Below are 22,718 nucleotides of genomic sequence, written 5' to 3'. Positions count from 1 at the left end.
ACTGTACATTGATTTTTTATATCCTGCAACTTTGCTGAATTTATGTATCAGTTCTAGCAATTTTTTGTTGGACTCTTTCAGGTTTTCCATGTAGACTATCATGTCATCTGCAAAGAGTGAAAACTTGACTTCTTCCTTGTTGATTTAGATGCCTTTTATTTGTTTTTGTTGTCTGATTGCTGAGGCTAGGACTTCTGGTACTATGTTGAACAAAAGTGGTGAGAGTGGACATCCTTGTCATGTTCCTGACCTTAACTGGAAAGCTCTCAGAGTCCCTGGGTGGCTCAGTCAGTTAAGTAACCAACTCTTGATTTCAGCTGAGGTCATGATGTCACGGTTGGTGAGTTCAAGACCCGTGTTGGGCTCTGTGCTGACAGCGTGGAGCCTGCTTGGGATTCTCTCCCTCTCTCTCTACCCCTCTCCCAGTTGCGTTTCTCTCTCTCTTTCTCTCTGAAAAGTAAATAAACATTTTTTAAAAAAAGGGAAACCTCAGCACCTGGCTGGCTCAGTCAGCTGAACATCCAATTTTAGCTCAGGTCATGATCTCACAGTTCATAAGTTTGAGCCCCGCTTTGGGCTTTGTGCTGACAACTCACAGCCTCGAACCTGCTTTGGATTCTGTGCCTCCCTCTATTTTGGCTCCTCCCCTGCTCACACTCTTTCTCTCTCTCAAAATAAGTAAGCATAAACAATTAAAAAAAATAGGGGAAACCTCTCAGTTGTTCCCAATTGAGAATGATATTATCTGTAGGCCTTTCATATATGGCTTTTGTGATGTTAAGGCATGTTTCTTATATCCCTACTTTCTTGAGGGTTTTTATCAAGAAAGGATGCTGTATTTTATCAAATGCTTTTTCTGCATATATTGATAGGATCGTGTAGTTCTTATTCTTTCTTCTACTAATGTGGTGTATTACGTTGATTGATTTGTGAATATTAAGCTACTCCTAAACCAAGGTGTCAATCCCACTTGGTCATGGTGAATAATTCTTTTAATATACTGTTGAATTTGGTTTTCTAGTATCTTTTTGAGAATTTTTGCATCCATGTTCATCAAGCATATTGACCTATAATCTTCTTTTCAGTGGGGTCTTTTTCTGGTTTTTGAATCAAGGTAATGCTGGCTTCATATAATGAGTTTGGAAACTTTCCTTCCATTTCTATTTTTTGGAACAGTTTGAGAAGAATAGGCATTAACTTTTCTCTAAATGTTTGGTAGAATTCCCCTGGGAAGCCATCTGCCCAGGACTCTTATTTGTTGGGAGATTTTTGATAACTGATTCAATTTCTTTGCTATGGTTACGGACCTGTTCAATTCTTTTATTTTTTCCTGTTTGAGTTTTGGTAGTGTGTTTCTAGGAATTTGTCAATTTCTTCCAGATTGCCCAGTTTGTTGGCATATAATTTTTCACAGTATCCTCTTTAATTGTTTGTATTTTGGTGGTGTTTGTTGTGATCTCTTTCATTTGTGATTTTGTCTCTTTGTGTCCTCTCTCTTTTTGAGAAATCTAGGTAGTGGTTTATCAATTTTGTTTATTCTTTCAAAAAGCCAACTTTTAGTTTTATTGATCTGTTCTGCTGGGTTTTTTTGGTTTGTTTCTATATGCTTATTTCTGCTTGAATCTTTATTATTTCCCTATGTATTCTGGCTCTGGGCTTTATTTGCTGCTACTTTTCTAGCTCCTTTAGGTGTAAGGTTAGGTTGTGTATTTGGGACCTGTCTTGCTTCTTTATATAGGCCTAAATTGCAAATGTGCTTTCCTTTTAGGGCTGCCTTTGCTGCATCCCAAAGTGTTTGGACTGTTCTGTTTTCATTTTCATTTGCTTCCATGTATTTTTAAATTTCTTCTTTAATTTCCTGGTTAACCCATTCATTTCTTAGTAGGGTGTTCTTTAATCTCCATGTATTTGAGGGCAATGTATTTGTATTTGAGACATGTATTTGTCTTGTGGTTGATTTTGTTTCATAGTGTTGTGATATGAACATATGCATGGTATGATATCAATATGTTTGTACCTGTTGAGTGTTGATTTGTAACCCAGTATGTTATCTATTCTGGAGAATGTTCCATGTGCACTTGAGAAGAATGTGTATTCTGCTTTAGGATGAAGTGTTTTGAATATATCTGTTAAATCCATCCAGCCCAGTGTGTCGTTCAAAGCCATTGTTTCCTTACTGATTTTAAAGTCTCTTAGTATTATGGTATTATTATTGATGAGTTTGTGTTTGTGATGAATTGGTTTATATATTTAGGTTCTTCAAGTTGGGGGCATAATATTTACAATTGTTAGCTTTTGTTGATGATAAACCCCTTAATTATGACATAATGCCCTTCTTCATCTCTTGCTACAGTCTTTATTTTAAAATCTAGCTTGTCTGGTATAAGTATGGCTATTCCGGCTTTCTTTTGATATCCATTAGCATGATAAGATGGTTCTCAATGTGCAGGTGTCCTTAAGTCTCAAATGAGTCTCTTGTGGGCAGAATATAGATGGGTCTTGGTTTTTTACCCATTCTGATACCCTGTGTCTTTTGATTGAAGCATTTAGTCCACTTACATTTAGTGCCACTGTGTTACATGTACAGTAAGTGTTTCTGGTGATGTTCTCTGGTCTTTTGTAGTCTTTGCTGCTTTGTCCCTCTTTTTCCTCCACTCAGAGATTCCCCTTTAATATTTCTTGCAGGGCTCATTTAGTGGTCACGAAGTCCTTTAGTTTTTGTTTGGCTGGAAAAGTCTCTCTCCTTCTCTTCTGAATTACATCCTTGCTAAATAAAGAATTCCTGGCTGCATATTTTTCCTGTTCAGCATATTGAATATTTTCTGTCACTCTCTTCTGTCCTGCCAATTTTAAGTGGACAGGTCTCCTACTACCCTTATGTGTTTACTCTTGTAGATTAAGGGCCTTTGTCCCTACCTGCTTTCATAATTCTCGTTTAATCTTTGTATTTTGCAAGGTTCACTATGATATGTCATGGTGTTACCTGTTTCTGTTGATTTTGAAGGGAGTTCTGTGTGCCTCTTGGACTTGGATGCTTGTTTCCTTCCCCAAATTAGGGATGTTCTCAGCTATACTTTGTTCAAATAAACATTTTGGCCCTTTTTCTCACTCTTCTTCTTCTGGGACTCCTATGATACGGATATTGTTTTGTTTCATGGAATAACTTAGTCCTCCAAGTCTTCTCTTGTGCTCTAGTAATTTCCTTTCCCTCTTTTTTCAACTTCATTATTTTCCATAATTTTATCTTATATTTCACCTGTTCTCTCCTTGGCTTCTTTTTCTTTTTAAAAATACTTAAAATGGTTTTATCTACTTTTGGGAGAGAGTGAGAGCATTAGCAGGGGAGGGACAAAGAAAACAGAGACATAGAATCTGAAGCAGCCTCTAGGCTCTGACCTGTTGGCACAGAGCCCCATGTGGAGCTTGAACTCATGAGCTGTGAGATCATGACTTGAGCCTAAGTGAGATGCTTAATCGCCTGAGCCTCCTGGGTGCCCCTTTCCTATGCTTCTTCAGTCCTTTCTGTCACTGTATACAGTTTATTTTGCATCTCAGTTATAGCATTTTTAATTTTTTAATTCATCCTGACTAGTTCGTAGGTCTTTGATCTCAGCAGCAAGGGTTTCTCTGGTGTCCTCTGCTTTTTCAAACCCAACTAGTAGACTTATGACTGTTGTTCTAAATTCTTGTTCAGATTTGTTTATATCTATTTTGGGCAAGTTCCTGGCTATGATTTCTTCTTGATCTTTCTTTTGGGGAGAATTCGTATGTCTTGTCATTTGGGCTAAGTTTCTGTTTTTTTGTGTGTGTTTTAAAAGCTTGTTATGTTTCATGCACCTGAGAGTACTTCTATATTAAAAAGGGGTCATACACTGTCTACAGCCTGGCACTTTAGAAAGTGTTTCTGATGTATGCTGTGTATACTCTGTTGTTATATTTTGGCTGCTATTTCTCACTGGTGAATCCTCTGCAGAGCTTTTCCTTCCTTGCAGTGGTGGAGTGTTTGGACCTTTAACCAGTGTGTTTATACTTGTTTATTGAAGTAACCCTAGAAAAAAGTGGTGGGGGGAAGCCTGATTACATAAAAAGGGAATAGGAAAGGGAACAGAAAAACAGAGAATCAAAAAACTATAAGGCTGATTCCAAAAAAAAAAAAAAAAAAAAAAAGAAAGGAAAAAAAGGAAAAAAAGCAGAAGAAGGAAAACAAAAGGAATAAAAAAGCCTTATCTAAAAAAAAAAGAGAAAAGGAAGTGATAAAAAACAAATAAGAAACTATGAGCCTGATTACAAAAGAAAAAAAGAAGAAGGAGGCAAAAGGGAAAAAAAGAATTGTCTGTTCGTGTCTGGGGGTTGCTGACTGTGCTCATCCTCTGGAGGAGAGACTGGCTGCTTTGGCTCAGAGTCAATCTTGCCCCAGTAAATAAGCAGTTACCAGGCACAGAGGGGCAGGGCTTGTTGTAAGTGGGTCCTGCCTCCACTGGGGGCCACTGTGTTGTTCTCTGAAGTCCCAATGTGTTGGTGTTGGGGGGGGAAATGGCACCACCTCAGTCTCTCATTCCCAGTTGGTGATCTCAACTCCTGCTGTTCAGGAAGCCCTCACAGAATAGGGAGGGAAGTCAACTTGCCCTGCTCCATAACTCTCCTGTGTTTTTTCTTTAGTGCACATATGGGATTCAAAGCCCAGAGTCTTAAAGTACTCAGCACCACATGTATCCATTCCCCTTCTCCAACATAGAACCACTCCACCATGCTGATGAAAGGTCTTTGACTAGAACCTACAGGGTCTTTTGACCTTGGGGAGGCAATAAACCCTTTTCCAAAAGTACTCCAGGAAGGGGACTATTCTCTCCCAGTATACTCCGGAGATCTCTACATCACCCTATGCACTCTGAGGCCAGCTCTGTCCTCCCTAGGAGCACATGCCACAGCTCCACTCTGGAGAAAGTTGTGCACTTCCAAAACCTCAGTATTTGAGCTCCAAAAGATGTTTGCAAAAAAAAAAAAAAAAAAAAAAAAGGAATGGGAATATTTAGTACTTCTCACTCCCTAGAGAGGTTTTCGTCTTGTGCTAACTCAATGCTGCACTATCTCAACCCCTCTCTCTTTCTCTCCCTTTTGTCTCTCCACAGAAAGGGTTTCCTCCTCTCCATGGTACCGCCATTTTTCTCTCCCTAATTCACATCCATGCACCTCTCACTTGCTAAGGTCTCTCCCTTCAACTGTGGAGATCCTTCTGCCATCCTGCAGATGGATTTCCTGGGTGTTCCAAGTAATCTGATCCTAATACAGCTGTGTTTGAGGGATGAGGGAAGCCCAGAGTTCCTCTACTTCTCCTCCATCTTAACTCCTCCCATCTCCAATACTATATTGATTAGAAGTAGCAAAACAGATATCCTCAAATTGTTCTTCATCTTAAAGGAAAAGCCTTCAGTCTTTCACTATTGATTATGATGTTAGCTGTGAGTTTTTCATATGGCCTTTATTACGTTGCAGTTTCCTTTTATTCTTAATTGCTGAATATTTTTATCATGAAAGTGTGTTGAACTTTTTCATATACCTTTCTGCATCAATAGATGATTGTGTGTTTTTTTCCTTCAGTGTTAATGTGGTGTGTTTCATTGATTTCCATGTTTTAAACCATCTTTGAATTCCAGGGATAAATTCCACTTGATCATAGTGTAAAACTTCTTAATATGCTGCTGAGCTGGGGCACCTGGGTGGCTCAGTCAGTTAAGTGTTTTGGCTCAGGTTTTGGCTCAGGTCATGATCTCGTGGTTCGTGAGATTGAGCCCTACATTCGGCTCTGCACTGTCAGTGCAGAATCTCTCTCTGCCCCTCCCCTGCAGGCACATGCTCTTTGTCTCTCAAAATAAATAAATAAACAAAAAGTCTCTAAAACATAAGCTGATGAACTGACTTGCTAGTGTTTTGTTGAAGATTTTTTTTGCATCAGTACTTGTCAGGGATATTGGTCTATAGTTTTCTGCTCTTGTAGTATCTTTAGTGTTAAGGTAATACTGACCTCATTGAATGAGCATTCCCTCCTCTTCAGTTTTCTTAAAGAGTTTGAGAAGGATTAGTGTTAATTCTTCTTTAAACATATGGTAGAGTGCATCAGCAAAGCAATCTGGTTCAGGCCTTTTTTTGTTGTGAGGTTTTTGATTACTGATTCAATTTCTTTAAAAGTTGTGGTCTATTCAGATTTTATTTTTCTTCATTTCTAGTGTTAGTAGGTTGTGTATAGCTAGGAATTTGCCTATTTTATCTGCATAATCCAATTTGTTAACACACAGTCATTCATGGTATACTCTTGTGATCCTTTTTATTTCTGTAAAATTGGTAGTAATGTTCCTGCTTTCAATTCTTATTTTAGTAATTTGAGTTTCTCTCCTTTTTCTTAGTCAATCTAGCTAAAGATGTGTAAACTTTATTGATCTTTGTAAAGAAACAACTTTTGGTTTAATTGCTTTTCTCTATTGTGTTTCTCATCTCTATTTTATTAGTCACCTCTTGAATCTTTGTTTTCTTACTTCTGTTAGCTTTTGGGTTTAGTTTTTCTTCTTTTCCTAGTTTGTTAAGGTGTAAAGTTAGGTTGTTGATTTGAGGTCTTTCTTTTGTTTAAATATAAACACTTACAGCTATAAGTTTCCCTTTTAGTACTGCTTTTGGTTCATCCCATAAATTTCATATATTGTGTTTTCATTGTCATTTGTCTCAGGGCATTTGTCTCCAATTATATTAATTTGCTAGGGCTATCATAACAAAATAGCACACATGGGATGCTTTAAACAACAGAAATTTATTTTCTCATAGTTCTGGAGGCTGTAAGTCCAAGATCAAGGTGCTGGCAGGGTTAGTTATCTCTGATGCCTTTCTCCTTGGCTTGCAGATGGCTGCCTTCCTACTACCTCTTCACACTGTTGTCCTTTAGTGCACATGCACCTTTGGTGTCTCTCTGTGTGTCAAATGTCGTCTTCTTATAAGGACACCAGTCAAACTGGATTAGGATCCACCCAAATGGCCTCATTTAACTAAATTGCCTACTAAAGATATCTCCAAAAATAATCATATTTTAAGGTATTGGGGGTTAGGGCTTCAACATATGAGTTTTTTTTTTTTTTTTTTTTTTATTGTGAAGGGGAGACACAATTCAGCTCACAGCAGAGATTTTCTAATTTATCTTCTGAATTCTTCTTTGAGCCATTGGTTGGTTGTTTTGTTTAATTTCCACATATTTGTGCATTTTTATTTTTCCTTTTTGTTATTAGTTTCTAGTGAATTCCATTGTGATTGGAAAAGATACTTTGTATGATCTCAATGTATTAAAATTTATTAAAACTTATTTTATGGCATAACATATCATCTATCTCAGAGAATGTTCCACGTGCACTTGAGAAAAATGTGTAATTCTTCTGTTTTGGGTAGAGTGTTCTGTGTATGTATTTTAGGTTCAATTTGTTTATAGTGTTGTATAAGGCCTCCAGTACTATATGTATCTTTTATTTGATTTCTAACCATCATTAAGAGTGGGACATTGAAGTCTCTAACCATTATTGTAGAGATATCTATCCCTTCAATTATGTCAGTTTTTTCCTCATATCTTTTGGAGCTTGATGTTTGGTGCATATTATTTGTAATTGTTATTGACAGCATATAGTTGAATCATGTTTTTTGTTTTGTTTTTATCCCTCTGTCAGCCTATGCCTTTTGATTAATGAGTTTAATATGTTGATATTTAAGGATCACTCATACGAGAAGAATTACTTTTGGCCTTTTGTTTTATGTTTTCTGTATGCATTATAGCTTTTTATGTCTTATTTCCCTCATTACTGCCTTCCTCTATTACTGCCTTACTTTGTGTTTAGTTGTTTTTTTATAGTGACATGTTTTGATTCCATTCTCATGTTTTGGGTGTATATTTTAATAATATCTTCTTTCTGCTTACCATGACAACTAGATATGATGTTCTAAAATTGTAACAACCTAATTTTAATTGATACCAACTTAACTACATACAAAAACTCTACTTCTATATAGTTATGCCCCTGTTTGTTATTGATATCAGAAATTACATTTTTATACATCGTGTACCTAGTAACATAGATTTATAATTATTTTTATGAATTTATTTTTTAAATCCTGCAGAAAATAACTAGTGGAGTGTTAGGCTGAAGAAGTGGGAAACTGCTCTCATGTTTCCTGCTTCTTCATTCACAGCTGATTACAAACATTGCTTTTGAGCAGCCTGGGCTATAGGCTCTCCTTTCTGCCGTTAATTAAACTTAGCAGCCTGGCCCTGTTTGGGCAGAACAATGATAGACTCTCTGAAGCTCTGACTATATTTAGGTGAGGAATTATTGAATCCTCCCAACCCTTCTGAAAAATGGCACATGAGTAGGTGGCAGCTTCCCTGCTCACTTTCCTTCCTCAGGTCTGCTTTTTGTCAATGAACACACTTGTCTGTTTTCTGTGTGATCACTTTCGTGGCAAACCCAGCTTTTCCCAGCCTTCTCATTTGCTTTTTCCCTTCTGGAAATGTAGTTAGGACCAGTGAATCCAGGATGAAAACAGGACAGAAACAAGAGTCAGAAAGAGAGAGAGAGATAGATGAAGGCAGTAGCAGAATTTTGTATTCCTTGTTACTGGCTCTGGGTTCCCTGTCAGGTAGAGCTAGCTTCTGTGCCTGCATTGATGATGTCTACATGATATAGGGCTTGTGAAAGACTGAGAGAAAACCTCTTCCTCTACCACTGATAACCAAACCATTACCTCTCAAGTGTGTCCTTTGTACTAATCATTGTCTCTTGTCTGGCCTTTAGAAGTGTGAGTCTTCTCAGAAGTGTTAATATATCAGGCCTTCAATATTTTTAACATTCTTCAATACTTTTTTCTCAATAAAATGACATAAGCACTGTAGGAATGCCAAATGTTTGGATCTATAAAGAACTAGGGTGTCTGGGCCTATGGAAACTATTATAGATGGGGGAGGGCTAGAACGTATTACCAACACTGTCCATCTTGTAGGTTGGCACAAATAGATCTTAACAATAATGCAGCAAGGTTTCTTGACAATGGTGGACCTGAATTAATTCTGGCTGTTTAAAATTTACTGCTTAAGGATCTAAAATGTGGCTAGTACCCAGGGCTTTGGGGACAGGGATTTGTTCCCTTCTATAACTGGAAGGCATAGTAAAGGGGGCAGGCTCTCTATGGACCATAGGCACCAAGACTCTTCTTGACCCAGTGACTCCACTTCTAGGAACTTTTGGAGGCACACACTAAAACATCTACTAGGACTCTCATAATGTTTGTTACTTATATTAGTAAAAAAGTAGAAATTCCCTAAATTTCCAACATTTCCATCACATTAAGCCTTATGTGGTGATCCATGTAATAGAATATGATGCCAACATTTAAATTACATTACAGAAGAATATTTAATAACAGAAATGCTAGTGACATAGCTAAGTTAAACAATTAGAAGAGGCAAATCAATAGGGACCGGAGGGAAGATGGCGGCGTAGGAGGACGCTGGGCTCACCGCGCGTCCTGCTGATCACTTAGATTCCACCTACACCTGCCTAAATAACCCAGAAAACCGTGAGAGGATTAGCAGAACGGAGTCGCCAGAGCCAAGCGCAGACGAGAGGCCCACGGAAGAGGGTAGGAAGGGCGGCGAGGCGGTGCGCGCTCCACGGACTGGCGGGAGGGAGCCGGGGCGGAGGGGTGGCTCACCGGCCAAGCAGAGCCCCGGAGGCTGGCTTGCAAAAGCGGAGGGGCCTGACGGACTGTGTTCCGACAGCAAGCGCGACTAAGCGTCTGGGAGGTCATAAGTTAACGGCTCTGCTTGGAAAGCGGGAAGGCTGGAGGACAAAGGGAGAGAGAGCTGCTGAGCCCCCGGACGACAGTGCTCAGCTTGGTGGGGAACAAAGGCGCTTGCCAGCGCCATCTGCCCCGCCCATCCCCCAGCCAAAATCCCAGAAAGAACCAGTTCCTGCCAGGGAACTTCCTCGCTCCACGCAAACACCCAACTCTGTGCTTCTGCGGAGCCAAACCTCCGGCAGCGGATCTGACTCCCTCCCGCTGCCACAGGGCCCCTCCTGAAGTGGATCACTTAAGGAGAAGCGAGCTAAGCCTGCCCCTCCTGCCCCTGTGCACCTTGCCTACCCACCCCAGCTAATACGCCACATCCCCAGCATCACAAGCCTGATAGTGTGCCAGTAGCCCAGATGGGCCACGCCACCCCAAGTGAATCCCGCCCCTAGGAGAGGGGAAGAGAAGGCACACACCAGTCTGACTGTGGCCCCAGCGGTGGGCCGGGGGCAGACATCAGGTCTGACTGTGACTCCGCCCACCAACTCCAGTTATACACCACAGCACAGGGGAAGTGCCCTGCAGGTCCTCACCACGCCAGGGACTATCCAAAATGACCAAGCGGAAGAATTCCCCTCAGAAGAATCTCCAGGAAATAACAACAGCTAATGAGCTGATCAAAAAGGATTTAAATAATATAACAGAAAGTGAATTTAGAATAATAGTCATAAAATTAATCGCCGGGCTTGAAAACAGTATAGAGGACAGCAGAGAATCTCTTGCTACAGAGATCAAGGGACTAAGGAACAGTCACGAGGAGCTGAAAAACGCTTTAAATGAAATACAAAACAAAATGGAAACCACCACGGCTCGGATTAAAGAGGCAGAGGAGAGAATAGGTGAACTAGAAGATAAAGTTATGGAAAAAGAGGAAGCTGAGAAAAAGAGAGATAAAAAAATCCAGGAGTATGAGGGGAAAATTAGAGAACTAAGTGATATACTAAAAAGAAATAATATACACATAATTGGTATCCCAGAGGAGGAAGAGAGAGGGAAAGGTGCTGAAGGGGTACTTGAAGAAATAATAGCTGAGAACTTCCCTGAACTGGGGAAGGAAAAAGGCATTGAAATCCAAGAGGCACAGAGAACTCCCTTCAGACGTAACTTGAATCGATCTTCTGCACGACATATCATAGTGAAACTGGCAAAATACAAGGATAAAGAGAAAATTCTGAAAGCAGCAAGGGGTAAACGTGCCCTCACATATAATGGGAGACCTATAAGACTCGTGACGGATCTCTCTTTTGAAACTTGGCAGGCCAGAAAGAATTGGCACGAGATTTTCAGTGTGCTAGACAGAAAAAATATGCAGCCGAGAATCCTTTATCCAGCAAGTCTGTCATTTAGAATAGAAGGAGAGATAAAGGTCTTCCCAAACAAACAAAAACTGAAGGAATTTGTCACCACTAAACCAGCCCTACAAGAGATCCTAAGGGGGACCCTGTGAGACAAAGTACCAGAGACATCACTACAAGCATAAAACATACAGACATCACAATGACTCTAAACCCGTATCTTTCTATAATAACACTGAATGTAAATGGATTAAATGCGCCAACCAAAAGACATAGGGTATCAGAATGGATAAAAAAACAAGACCCATCTATTTGCTGTCTACAAGAGACTCATTTTAGACCTGAGGACACCTTTAGATTGAGAGTGAGGGGATGGAGAACTATTTATCATGCTACTGGAAGCCAAAAGAAAGCTGGAGTAGCCATACTTATATCAGACACACTAGACTTTCAATTAAAGGCTGTAACAAGAGATGAAGAAGGACATTATATAATAGTTACAGGGTCTATCCATCAGGAAGAGCTAACAATTATAAATGTCTATGCGCCAAATACGGGAGCCCCCAAATATATAAAACAACTACTCATAAACATAAGCAACCTTATTGATAAGAATGTGGTAATTGCAGGGGACTTTAACACCCCACTTACAGAAATGGATAGATCATCTAGACACACGATCAATAAAGAAACAAGGGCCCTGAATGAGACATTGGATCAGATGGACTTGACAGATATATTTAGAACTCTGCATCCCAAAGCAACAGAATATACTTTCTTCTCGAGTGCACATGGAACATTCTCCAAGATAGATCATATATTGGGTCACAAAACAGCCCTTCATAAGTTTACCAGAATTGAAATTATACCATGCATACTTTCAGACCACAATGCTATGAAGCTTGAAATCAACCACAGAAAAAAGTCTGGAAAACCTCCAAAAGCATGGAGGTTAAAGAACACCCTACTAACGAATGAGTGGGTCAACCAGGCAATTAGAGAAGAAATTAAAAAATATATGGAAACAAACGAAAATGAAAACACAACAATCCAAACGCTGTGGGACGCAGCGAAGGCAGTCCTGAGAGGAAAATACATTGCAATCCAGGCCTATCTCAAGAAACAAGAAAAATCCCAAATACAAAATGTTAACAGCACACACCTAAAGGAAATGGAAGCAGAACAGCAAAGACACCCCAAACCCAGCAGAAGAAGAGAAATAATAAAGATCAGAGCAGAAATAAACAATATAGAGTCTAAAAAAACTGTAGAGCAGATCAACGAAACCAAGAGTTGGTTTTTTGAAAAAATAAACAAAATTGACAAACCTCTAGCCAGGCTTCTCAAAAAGAAAAGGGAGATGACCCAAATAGATAAAATCATGAATGAAAATGGAATTATTACAACCAATCCCTCAGAGATACAAACAATTATCAGGGAATACTATGAAAAATTATATGCCAACAAATTGGACAACCTGGAAGAAATGGACAAATTCCTGAACACCCACAGTCTTCCCAAACTCAATCAGGAGGAAATAGAAAGCTTGAACAGACCCATCACCAGCGAAGAAATTGAATCGGTTATCAAAAATCTCCCAACAAATAAGAGTCCAGGACCAGATGGCTTCCCAGGGGAGTTCTACCAGACGTTTAAAGCAGAGATAATACCTATCCTTCTCAAGCTATTCCAAGAAATAGAAAGGGAAGGAAAACTTCCAGACTCATTCTATGAAGCCAGTATTACTTTGATTCCTAAACCAGACAAAGACCCAGTAAAAAAAGAGAACTACCGGCCAATATCCCTGATGAATATGGACGCAAAAATTCTCAATAAGATACTAGCAAATCGAATTCAACGGCATATAAAAAGAATTATCCACCATGATCAAGTGGGATTCATTCCTGGGATGCAGGGCTGGTTCAACATTCGCAAATCAATCAACGTGATACATCACATTAACAAAAAAAAAAGAGAAGAACCATATGATCCTGTCAATCGATGCAGAAAAGGCCTTTGACAAAATCCAGCACCCTTTCTTAATAAAAACCCTTGAGAGAGTCGGGATACAAGGAACATACTTAAAGATCATAAAAGCCATTTATGAAAAGCCCACAGCTAACATCATCCTCAATGGGGAAAAACTGAGAGCTTTTTCCCTGAGATCAGGAACACGACAGGGATGCCCACTCTCACCGCTGTTGTTTAACATAGTGCTGGAAGTTCTAGCATCAGCAATCAGACAACAAAAGGAAATCAAAGGCATCAAAATTGGCAAAGATGAAGTCAAGCTTTCGCTTTTTGCAGATGACATGATATTATACATGGAAAATCCGATAGACTCCACCAAAAGTCTGCTAGAATTGATACATGAATTCAGCAAAGTTGCAGGATACAAAATCAATGTACAGAAATCAGTTGCATTCTTATACACTAACAATGAAGCAACAGAAAGACAAATAAAGAAACTGATCCCATTCACAATTGCACCAAGAAGCATAAAATACCTAGGAATAAATCTAACCAAAGATGTAAAGGATCTGTATGCTGAAAACTATAAAAAGCTTATGAAGGAAATTGAAGAAGATTTAAAGAAATGGAAAGACATTCCCTGCTCATGGATTGGAAAAATAAATATTGTCAAAATGTCAATACTACCCAAAGCTATCTACACATTCAATGCAATCCCAATCAAAATTGCACCAGCATTCTTCACGAAACTAGAACAAGGAATCCTAAAATTCATATGGAACCACAAAAGGCCCCGAATAGCCAAAGGAATTTTGAAGAAGAAGACCAAAGCAGGAGGCATCACAATCCCAGACTTTAGCCTCTACTACAAAGCTGTCATCATCAAGACAGCATGGTATTGGCACAAAAACAGACACATAGACCAATGGAATAGAATAGAAACCCCAGAACTAGACCCACAAACGTATGGCCAACTCATCTTCGACAAAGCAGGAAAGAACATCCAATGGAAAAAAGACAGCCTCTTTAACAAATGGTGCTGGGAGAACTGGACAGCAACATGCAGAAGGTTGAAACTAGACCACTTTCTCACACCATTCACAAAAATAAACTCAAAATGGATAAAGGACCTGAATGTGAGACAGGAAACCATCAAAACCTTAGAGGAGAAAGCAGGGAAAGATCTCTCTGACCTCAGCCGTAGCAATCTCTTACTCGACACATCCCCAAAGGCAAGGGAATTAAAAGCAAACGTGAATTACTGGGACCTTATGAAGATAAAAAGCTTCTGCACAGCAAAGGAAACAACCAACAAAACTAAAAGGCAACCAACGGAATGGGAAAAGATATTTGCAAATGACATATCAGACAAAGGGTTAGTATCCAAAATCTATTAAGAGCTCACCAAACTCCACACCCGAAAAACAAATAACCCAGTGAAGAAATGGGCAGAAAACATGAATAGACACTTCTCTAAAGAAGACATCCGGATGGCCAACAGGCACATGAAAAGATGTTCAGCGTCGCTCCTTATCAGGGAAATACAAATCAAAACCACACTCAGGTATTACCTCACGCCAGTCAGAGTGGCCAAAATGAACAAATCAGGAGACTCTAGATGCTGGAGAGGATGTGGAGAAACGGGAACCCTCTTGCACTGTTGGTGGGAATGCAAATTGGTGCAGCCGCTCTGGAAAGCAGTGTGGAGGTTCCTCAGAAAATTAAAAATAGACCTACCCTATGACCCAGCAATAGCACTGCTAGGAATTTATCCAAGGGATACAGGAGTACTGATGCATAGGGGCACTTGTACCCCAATGTTCATAGCAGCACTCTCAACAATAGCCAAATTATGGAAAGAGCCTAAATGTCCATCAACTGATGAATGGATAAAGAAATTGTGGTTTATATACACAATGGAATACTACGTGGCAATGAGAAAAAATGAAATATGGCCTTTTGTAGCAACGTGGATGGAACTGGAGAGTGTGATGCTAAGTGAAATAAGCCATGCAGAGAAGGACAGATACCAAATGGTTTCACTCTTATGTGGAGCCTGAGAAACTTAACAGGAACCCATGGGGGAGGGGGAGGAAAAAAGAAAAAAAAAAAAAAAAGAGGTTAGAGTGGGAGAGAGCCAAAGCATAAGAGACTGTTAAAAACTGAGAACAAACTGAGGGTTGATGGGGGGTGGGAGGGAGGAGAGGGTGGGTAATGAGTATTGAGTAGGGCACCTTTTGGGATGAGCACTGGGTGTTGTATGGAAACCAATTTGACAATAAATTTCATATATTAAAAAAATAAATAAATAAATAAATAAATAAAAAACAATTAGAAGAAAGGACAAAGCAATTTATATATTTGAATATATGTCTGAACACGTGCATATTTGAAGCTGACTTTAAAAATATTCATGTATATGTAGAAAAAAACTGAAAAGAAGTTTTTTATTTTTAATTTTTTAAAAGTTTTTATTTAAATTCCAGTATTGTTGGGGCGCCTGGGTAGCTCAGTCAGTTAAGTGTCTGACTCTTAATTTTGGCTCAGGTCATGATCTCATGGTTTGTGAGTTTGAGCCCCACATGAGGCTCTGCGCTGATGGTGTGGAGCCTGCTTGGGATTCTGTCTCCCTCTCTCTCTGTTCCTCCCCTGCTTGCTCTCGATCTCTCTCAAAATAAATAAAAACAAACTTAAAAAAAATAAATTCCAGTATAGTTAACATAGAGTGTAATATTAGTTTCAGGTATATGATAGTGATTCAACACTTCCACACATCATCTGGTACTCCTTACAAAAGGTGCACTCCTTAATCCCCATAACCTAGTTCACCCACCCCCTCCCCCACCTCTTGTAACCATCAGTTTGTTCTCTATAGTTAAGAGTCTTTAAATGTTCACAACTGGCATCTCTGAATTACAGAACTGTATACACTCATTTTATCTGTTACCCTCTTCTTTAGTTTCTAAGTTATTCAAATAAGTATTGGCCACTTAAATTTACAAGCATATATGAATTTTGCAAATTTATATCCACAGTTGTTGAGTCACTAGGGAAAATGGATACTGTTGAATTTTGTGAATTTTAAAAGCACCCTGGCTTAGATGTGAAGTCATAAAAATGTCAGTGAGATTTCTTTTATCAGAAGGAGAAAAGGTCAGGAATATTTCATCAATATTTCATCAATATTTTCTACCTTAATTAAGCCAAAATGACCCTGGATTTGTGTTTCTTGGGAAATCCTGAATCTTTTTTATGTGCAGTTTGTGAGTTTTCTATCCTCCAGGACAGCAGGTCAGGGGTCCTTTGCAATAACAGGGTCTGAAGGCCTCTCTGTGCTTCCCCTCTTTGCAAAAAGAAATTTACTTGGAACAATGGAAAATAATGTGTCGACAGTGTGAAATTAAGTTTTAAGTTTCTGAAATATACTGAAATATTTATGGGAAATTTACTAGTGAAACATTTTATTTTTGGCTCTTTAGAATCATAACTCAATAATCAAAAGCCTAGAAACTACTCTCTGTATGTTTAACTACAATTATAAGATACTATGTGTACACAAAGTGCACTAGAAATGTTAAATAATGAAATCAGCCACATGTGCCAACCAGAGAAAATACAAATATATTTCTGACTTTTCCCTACTTTGATTTTCTTCCTTCATGGCCACAAGGTGAATTCTCAGCATTGCACACTGTGGTTCTACTGTGAGCTGTGCTGAGAGCCTGTGGGTAGTACTTTCCAAGGAGCAATAGCACATCACCCTTTTGAGCATTCTCTGCTCTTCAGAGGGTCAGTGGTGATTCTGAGCTCATTACTGATTTAATGCTTTAGAAAACTGTTTCACGGAGTCAAAAAGCCATCTCATGCAAATAAGCCACAACTAATGGGATTTAAGTAATTCATTATTAAGTATTTAAGCACTTCCATTGAACTGGTGCCACTTAAGGTACCAGATAAAACAAGATGGAAATGACATGGCAGCCATTCATAAGACGCTAAGTGTAATAGAAATCATTGAATCAGTAGCTAAGCCCCATGCTTTCCATTTATATGTCCTAATTTAGTGTGACTTATTTAGTGAGTTTTTTTTCTTTTATCCGCATTATACATCTGAGAAAATGGAAGCTCAGAGTGGTTAAATAGTGTGAGTGAGGTCATTGTAATGGTCACCTCTCCCAGAAGTGCTATGTTACAAACCACCCCAGGGAGTAACAGAAAACACTGGATATTAGTTGACTCATTGAAGCATTTCTGTAAATGTACCTGAGGCCCTATTCTTTTACAGTTATGAGACATGAAAATTTTAAAAGCCCAACTAATAGTGTAACCCAGTTTGAATAGCTAAAGGGCACTAATTAAATCCCTCAAATGGAATTAATCTTTTATCTTGTTTATTTCCTCTGCTAGTTGGGGCATCTATTCTATACCTTGTTCTCTGCCATGCTCTTCTCCCTGGCTGTTAAAGCCCCTGCAGACAGAGTCCTCAGTCATCAGTGTTTCCCATTAAAAGTGCTCAGGGCTGCCCAGAGGTGGCATTCAGACAACACTTGGTGGCCCAAGACAGACTCCTTTCCTGACTTTGGCATGGAGTGGTGGGTATTGTTAGACACAGCTTGGGGCCTTGGTCTTATTTATCCAAGAGACTGAGTCTTACTGTCTGTATCACAAGTGCATGCTTGAATGAGAGGGAGAAAGGGGGTGGAAATATTTTTCTTGGTTTTGTTTTGCATTTATGATCTGAAGTACTATTATTTCCCTGGGTGAGTGTTTCATGGCATCCACAGCAGCTCTGTGTTTCCTTTAGGAAAGAAAATGCACTAGTGTGTAAAATGACATATTACCAAGAGTTAGGAATGAAAATTATTTCTGCAGCTTGTGGGCTCTGTTGTGCCTGTGCAATTCTTTCCATATCAAAAGCTCCTATTTGGATAAGTTTATGGTAGCTTTTCCTCTAGTATAGGCCAGAACAGTGGAAGGGGGTCTCACACAGTGTGAACCTTTGCTTTGCTTCATTTGTGGCTTGCATAACCCTGAGAGACCCCTCCCTGCCATTTTATCATTTCATTTTGACCCCATGGGCCCTGACTTCTGCTTCTTGGAATTTTATGGGAAGCCATTAAGATATTTAAAATGTGTGATCTTAGGAAATAGAATTTTCTAAGTATAGAAAGGCCCATCAGACTCTGAATGGTTTTCTCCATGAAAAGCTCTGTATGGGATGGCAAAGGTGGCTGGAATCTACTGTTAATGCTAAAGTACGCCTAAAAGTATCAATCCCACAGCATCTGGTTTTCTATGTGAGTTTCTGCTTTGCATTTCCAACCTGGTTTATGCTGGGGAGAAGAGTTGTTTCTAATTGTGTCTCCTAAAACTCCTGCTTTTTACAATTCAGGTATAACTTCTGTATGATTACTGAATCACAGGCATGTTCTTGGAGGTAGCCCCCAATTACCATTGTCTTTGTGTTGGTGATGCCTTTTCCTTCACTATGTCTTTCAGGTCTCACTCTTCTTTACCTCAGTTCTCCAACTCCAGGTCAAAAGACCCCTGCTTTACAGAAAATACCCCTTTGCTGGGAAATTCCTCACAAGAGAAAAGGTGAGTTTCCCCCCACTCTCTTCTTCTAAAATTAAGAAATCTCTGAGCATTTCCCTTGTCACTTATGCTAGAAAGTTTCTTCCTAAGGTATGAATTTTTGTCTGACATGTTGTTTGGTCTCTGCCAGGTCTTTGTCAATTCAATGTAGTAAATATTCATGATTCTAGTAGTTGTATTGTGTGGCTTATGAATTTCCAAATAACCATGAGCATAACCCTGTAATGATTAAATAATACATGTGCACATTCATGATGTACACAGCTCTCATGGGCCATCTTACCAGGCCAGGGCTGTCAACTGGGGGTGAAGAAGATACTGTCCAGAGATATGTCTTTTGTTGTCACAGCTGGGGAAGGGGTACTATTGACGTTTAAGGGTAAAGGCCAGGGATGCTGCTAAACATCCTACAATACACAGAACACTTCCCCACAACAAGAATTACCTGGCTCAAATGACAATAGCAATGAGGTTAAAAATGTATGATGTAAGAGAAAACTCTATTTCCTTCAAGTTTGAAGGTCCTACTGGGGACAAACCATGATGGTTCTGAAATCTCTGAGCAGAGCTGATCAGGAGGATAACTTACTCTGTCCCCTAGAATGAAGGGCCCTGGCCTAGGTATCCAAGCTCATCTCTTCTTCCTTTTGTGGACAACTTTTGGAAGCCCAAACCACCTACTCAGTATCCCATGATTCCCTATACATTACAAACTTAGTGGCATTGTCATGGGCCCTTCCTTTCCTGCCCTCTGACCCCATGCATTTGCATCAGCAGGCAGGCTGCTGTGTTACTTGCACTCATCTCCCTCCCAGACTCTGAGGAGCTGCCCACCCTCTCTCCAGCCTTATCTGCAGCCTGTCTGCATGGGGGTGGGGCTTCATATTTTACAGAGTAAATCAAAATTCTTTTGGGTACTTGTATACCATGTGGATTCCTGGTCTCACTTGCCAAAGACTCACCCCATTTAGATAGGGTGTAGGAATGTAGATTTATCACCTCCAGGTTCAGAGACAATCTGGCTTCCTTCAGAAGATTCCTGATGACAAGCTGTGTCTCTCTAAAAGGTTCCCACTGAGCCCTTTGACTAGAGGATCCTCCTCCCTTTCTGGCTCTCCAGGGCAGTCTCATTCAACTTCAAAGGGGCTCAAATGTCACCTCTTTTATGAAACATTGGTCCCCCCCCATCTCCCCACCAACTCCCTCAAGGGTTAATGCCTCTTCTGACCTCTCAACACCACATTTATGCCTATACTTCAGAATATGCCCATATGTTCCATGGTTATGCCTACCAGCCTGTGTCTTCATCTTACATCCCAGTGTCCAGCACAGTCCCTGAAACCAGGAAGATAACTTACTTTTTCTCCATTTCTCCTAATAAATAACTTTGAAAAAAAACACTTCATACATTAATTCCCTTAATGTTTTCCTTTGAATTACTTGGTAAACCATTAACATTATTTTATAACCCATGTTTCATTGGAAAAGCATAATGTGCAGCATTTGTACTGGGCATATGGAGTGCAGAAACATGCTCTGGGATGCCAAGCTGTGCCTCATGTCACAAAACCACTTCAGAGGAGCAGAACATGAGTCAGGTTTTGTTTCCCTTTTTTTCAGGGGTTTGAAGGCAGGTATGTGCAGCTGATGGTACAAGGGTCAGAGCATGCTCTGCATCTGCACTGACCAGCATAGTTACCACTCATCAAGGTGTTATTCAAAGTCAAATTAATTAAAATTAAATAAAATAAAAAATTCAGTTCTTCAGTTACATACTTTCAGTGACCAATGAACATGTGTGACTACCATACTGGATAGGGCAGAGAACACTCCTATCCACCATAGAAAGTTCTATTGCACAGCATTGTTCTAGAAATACTGACGTTAGCTGCCCTGTTGCCACTTCTAAAAGAAGTTTCCTTAGTTCCAATTTTGGTTACAGTTGTATTTGTTCACCAGCTGGGGGTGGGGGGGGGTTGTGATATTATTCCTTACACATGAGTATTTCCTGGTCACAAACTGTATATTTTCAGTATTGATTAGTTTGTAGCACTGTCAGCATCATTTATTATTGTTACATATTGGTTTCACACAGCCTAATTTGCATCTTTGGGCTTCTCAGTATGAATAAGACTACTTTTTTTCTTGTTGTGAACCAGTTTGAAGGCAATTATGGGTATTCAGGAGAATCACAATGTCCTGTAGAGCTAGCTGGGCTTGAGAGCCATCATTTGTTTCTAAGTTCATGGCCTTTTATGTCAATATTGTGATCCAATGAGTATTCCAAGCAATACATGAAAACACTGGGCTTTGATGCAACCTCATTAGACTCAAGTACATCTGTACTGAGCAGGTTGTTCAGAAGCCCAAAGATTCAACTAAAAGTCAATGGATGTGTCTACATGTAATTTTGAGAAAAGTTTGTGATTCCTCTTGAATCATCCTTCTAGATATAGGTTCCATCCTTGGGATCATCTAGTCCAACACTAATATTCTCCACTCCTGCTCATGCTCATGTACAGACTGTGGAAAAGCCAGGTAGATCATCTTCCCTATAGCTCTATTATAGAAAGATAACTATACAGAAGAGGAAAGGTTTACACCACTCACTCTGCAATAGGACAAGTATAACAACTAGGTTTTGAGAATTGCAACATAATCAAAGAGAAAGCAATTACCAAAATGAGCTGGAGCTGGTCTGAGACAGAAATAGCTTTATTGTAAAGTTCCAAATTCAGAACAAACTGATGTTTCTTGAAATTCCACAATTCATTTTGAAGACTTGAGTTACCCCAAATGATTTTCCTTAAGATAAGTGTCCTATGATGTCAAGAAAGGCATATTTCTACTAGTTGGACACCACTAAAATGTCTGTGGTCCTTTTAAAAACTAGAATTGATTCCACATTTCACACTCACCACTGAAATGAAATCTTGTTTTGGAGATGCTACTATTTCTGTGAAAATAACTACAAAGTCTTGCTTTCCAGGTCATGGGGCATGCCTATTTGCCATCCAGAGTTTATCACTGCTGAAGAATCTTGGGGGAACAGCTCAGCTGAGTGGGATGGAGGATCTCTGCTGAGCAAAGACTTGGCTGGTTCCTCTGGATCTGCCTCCCAAGAGAAAGGGGAGCTTCTGGACAGTGTTCACATCAGGTCCCGTCTTTTGAAACTGAGGTAGGGAGACTTTAAGTGCTAGCACTGGAACAGGGTGATGGTTGTACACAGCATCCCATTTGTCTGGGACTGAACTGTGGTGGGGGGGTGTCTCACCCTCACTACATCCTTCCCAAGTGACAGAGTGAAGATGAGGAGGAAGGGTTTTCATATTTGGCCAGGCTGCACTTTTCCTGGAAGATTTTTAACCTTTTCTCCAGTTCCTGGAAGATATGTAAGGTGACACTGCTAATTGGCATGGATCTGTGAGGCTATAAGACAGCCCAATTACAAACCTAAATGACTAACATCCTACACTCCTTCCTGTTTGTGATTCAGGGGTCTGCATGACCTTGGGGTTTGCAGATGGAATCAGTTCACTTCAGCGGTCCTCATGGTGTTTTAGAAGCTGATATGATCCCTTGAAGTTAGTGATAAAGCATGTTATTAAAAAGGTTGGGTGCATCTTTCAGGAAACTGTGTTGTTGGGCTGGGTGTGAGTTGGGAGCCTGAGACTGCGCACATGTGAGGAAAGGGGTTGGTGGTAGTAGTGGTGGAAAGGCTGTGCTCATGCATGTGTAGGAGGTCTTAGGCATGCCTATGTGTGGGAGGGCTGAGAGCATTGTAGAGGACTATGCAAGCTGGCCAACTATTGCTGGAGCACCTTTACTCTCCCTGCTCTGTTTTCTGGGCTTCCATAGGTACATTTATTTAAAGGAAAGTTCATGTTGAGACCAACATGTTTGAAAGTGGCATCTCCAGGGACAGAATAAGGCTTGGGGACCCTGGTAATCAGGTTCTCATTCCAGATATGTTCTGAGGTAGCT

General features: G+C 39.8%; 1 protein-coding gene across 1 annotated transcript in view; it reads left to right on the top strand.

Annotated features, from left to right (window-relative positions):
- The window catches only part of OCA2 (OCA2 melanosomal transmembrane protein), a 504,847-nt gene that overhangs the window by 94,766 nt on the left and 387,363 nt on the right, over window positions 1-22,718 (top strand). Inside the window, exons 3-4 of the mRNA XM_045448936.1 lie at window positions 18,639-18,737; window positions 21,724-21,912. Coding sequence (XP_045304892.1) covers window positions 18,639-18,737; window positions 21,724-21,912 — 288 coding nt within the window. The remainder of the gene's footprint in view (window positions 1-18,638; window positions 18,738-21,723; window positions 21,913-22,718) is intronic.

This window comes from Leopardus geoffroyi, chromosome B3, assembly GCF_018350155.1.
Source record: "Leopardus geoffroyi isolate Oge1 chromosome B3, O.geoffroyi_Oge1_pat1.0, whole genome shotgun sequence".
Taxonomy (NCBI): Eukaryota; Metazoa; Chordata; class Mammalia; order Carnivora; family Felidae; genus Leopardus; species Leopardus geoffroyi.
The sequence above is the reverse complement of the archived record's forward strand: the minus strand, read 5'-3'. Positions and strand labels throughout refer to the sequence as shown.